This window comes from Sardina pilchardus, chromosome 6, assembly GCF_963854185.1.
Source record: "Sardina pilchardus chromosome 6, fSarPil1.1, whole genome shotgun sequence".
In the NCBI taxonomy this organism is placed as follows: Eukaryota; Metazoa; Chordata; class Actinopteri; order Clupeiformes; family Clupeidae; genus Sardina; species Sardina pilchardus.
This window is the reverse complement of record NC_084999.1, coordinates 26,420,759-26,423,705: the sequence shown is the minus strand read 5'-3', so window position 1 is coordinate 26,423,705 and position 2,947 is coordinate 26,420,759. Positions and strand designations below refer to the sequence as shown.

Here is a 2,947-nt window from a genome sequence, read left to right as displayed (position 1 = left end):
CACGCATAAGTCTGTCTGAATCCTGATTCTACTCACAACTGGACTCTTGCGTTATTTGGCAGGAACAATGAATCGACTCACCCCCCACCCTCCACACAGGTTATTTCCACAGGAAATAATTTTCAACACCTCCACTCCCCCTTTCCGCCATTTCAGTTCTATTTCGCAACACCACGACTAATCTGAACCACAATGCAACAGTTAGTTCTTACAGCAAACTACCCACCCCTTCACAACCCTCCCCCAGAAAACTCCCAGCAAATCCAAACCGAACAAAGTAAATCTAAACGTAAACAAACAAAACAGACAACAAAACATGAGCTATTAAAACCTCTCTCCGGGCCCCTCCCTCTCCGTTCCCCAGCCCCCCCCTCCTCACAAATTGAGTGTCCAGCTTTTTGTTTGTTTGTTTGTGTGTTTGTGTGTTTGTTTTGCCTGTTTGTTTATTTGTTTGTTTCAGGCCATGGTTTCTTTGCCTGGCAGTCTTCGGTCGTTGAATGTGTGCATGTTGATGACCTCCTCCGTCTTGACCATGACGGGCGGCTGGGGCTTGTGTTTGAGGCGACGCTGGCACTTGAGGGACACCCGCAGTTCGTCCACCATGGCACTGCAGAAGGAGCGCTGTGGGGGGGACAGACCAGAGCCATGAGAGGACGGCCGCTCTCGTCCGACAGAACAAGCCCTACACGTCGTCCACTCTCCACCATCACCTCTTACATCCTACAGCCTCCTCTCCAGTTACGTATTGTCTCTCTCCTCTAGCTCTCGCTCTCACTCTCTTTCTCTTTCTCTCACTCTTGAGACCCTTCTTTCCTCTGTTCTTGCCCTCAAGCAGAAAGAGAGAGAGAGGGAGAGAGAGAGAGAGAGAGAGAGAGAGAGAGAGAGAGAGAGAGAGGGAGAGAGAGAGAATGTGGGGATGTAAAAAAAAAAAAAAATATGGAGAGCAGGCATAGAGTCTGGCCGTGTAAGGGTTTTAAGGTATGAGAGGTCAGCTAGGCAGCGAGAGTTTAGAGAGAGAATCAGGTGGAACATGTCGGTGGGAATAGAACATTTGAACCACGGCACACTGTGGGGGAGCGAGCCAGGGCAGCTCGCAGTCTGCCATAGAGCACTAGCCCACACGTACAGTACACACACACACACACACAAACACACACACACACACACACACACACACACACACACACACACACACACACACACACACACACACACACACACACACACACACACACACACACACACACACACACACACACACAAAGATACACACAGAGAGAAAGAGAGAGACACAGAGAGAAAGACAGAAGAGGGAGAGACTGCACATGGATATGTACATGTAGTCAGGTACACATATGGACACACACTTCAGGTAGTCAGGTAAGTACATACAGACAGATATAAATACAATGCATGCAGATTAATGCACAGACATACAGTATGTAATCAAATGGAGACCTGTACATTTACAAACCTCCATGTGCTCAGACTGGATATACATGGATGTACAGGAAACGGTAGTACACACGCACGCACAAACACACACACACACACACACATACACACACACACACACACAAATAAGTGAACCCATTTCTCCACGGCAGATTTCACCTGCGCTGGTCCTGCCAGGGTGGTGTGGAGTGGAGGCATGACTTATTGATGCATATTACCGACTCTGAATCCAATCCTGTGTAGCTGCATGGCTAATTAAGCTGATGCCACATCCGCATCCTCCTCCACCTTCCCCCCATCCGTGGACACCCTGGCATCTCTCAAAAGACTACTGTGCCCCCACCACACACACACACACACACACACACACACACACACACACACACGGAGCTCCCGCAGAAATCAGATCGCTATTCTGAGCATCTTAATCAGTGGAAGCAACGACTGTGTGTTGTTTCAGAAAACATTCGCGAGGACATTACTCACAAATAATTGAGAAACACGGAGCATTATTTCAACACACAAATTCTGAACCAATGTAGAAAACAGGGGGCAGATGGTGACTCTTGCCATTCAAGGTCACCATGACAACATTTAACAGGCAAAAATACTCACAGAGCACCCAGCATTGTCAGTTTTGCTATGATGAAATGCTTTGCCGTAATGGCATTAAAACTAACTGGCCATGTCAGTGTTTGATTTTGGGCCATACTAAGCACCTCTTTAATTTATCATGCGCCATTAATTAATTGGGAATTAGGTGGAATTAAGTTTTAGTTGAAGCTGACAAAGTTAGTCCCACACTCAGTTTAATAATGTGTCTATCAGGAGGGAGGGAAGAACCACAACGCTTGGGCCGCAAGCCAACATTTTTAATGCTTTAAATGAGAGGCTTTCAAATGAAAGTGCATATTCCAGCTTTATGTGCCCTTGCTCTTATATTTGTTTTGATATTCAGACGTTCAAATAACACAGAACTTGACATCTGACGACAGCCCGTAGACTAACTTAGAATATCATGTTCATTACATATTATTAAAACTAAGGTATGCTGTCTTTACATGACCAAATATTTAGTTATTAAACAAGCAATGTATGCTGAATGCAATTCCGACTGAAAACCAGACACTCATTATCATGAAACCCATTGTTTGAACTTGACCTATTTATCTGATAAACTATTATTAAACTATTAAACTAATATACAACTAATGACATGCTGAAGGATATCCTCTCCGATTACTTCTGCTATTTTAGAAAATAAAAGCCTCTGACATCTCCGTACCCGGTTTCTGAATGGCACCTGATGGCTGCTAACGTTTTGGAACATTAAATTCTTGTACGGGGCTTTTAGTCTGACACAGCCAATGTGATTAAAGAAGGATCACATAAAGGACGACACCAAAAGATGTTCCTAACATGGCGGCTTATTAGTTTGACATTATGACATGCAGCACGGTGTTACTGATTCTAGTCTTACAGTAACTCTCCA

The 2,947-nt window shown here is 44.9% G+C and overlaps 1 protein-coding gene across 1 annotated transcript in view; it reads right to left on the bottom strand.

The window, feature by feature from the left end:
- Positions 1–397: 397 nt before the first annotated feature.
- Positions 398–2,947, bottom strand: part of grik2 (glutamate receptor, ionotropic, kainate 2) — a 219,965-nt gene continuing 217,415 nt past the window's right edge. Inside the window, exon 17 of the mRNA XM_062539225.1 lies at positions 398–621. Within this exon, the coding sequence (XP_062395209.1) occupies positions 457–621 (165 nt within the window). The 3' untranslated portion in view covers positions 398–456. The remainder of the gene's footprint in view (positions 622–2,947) is intronic.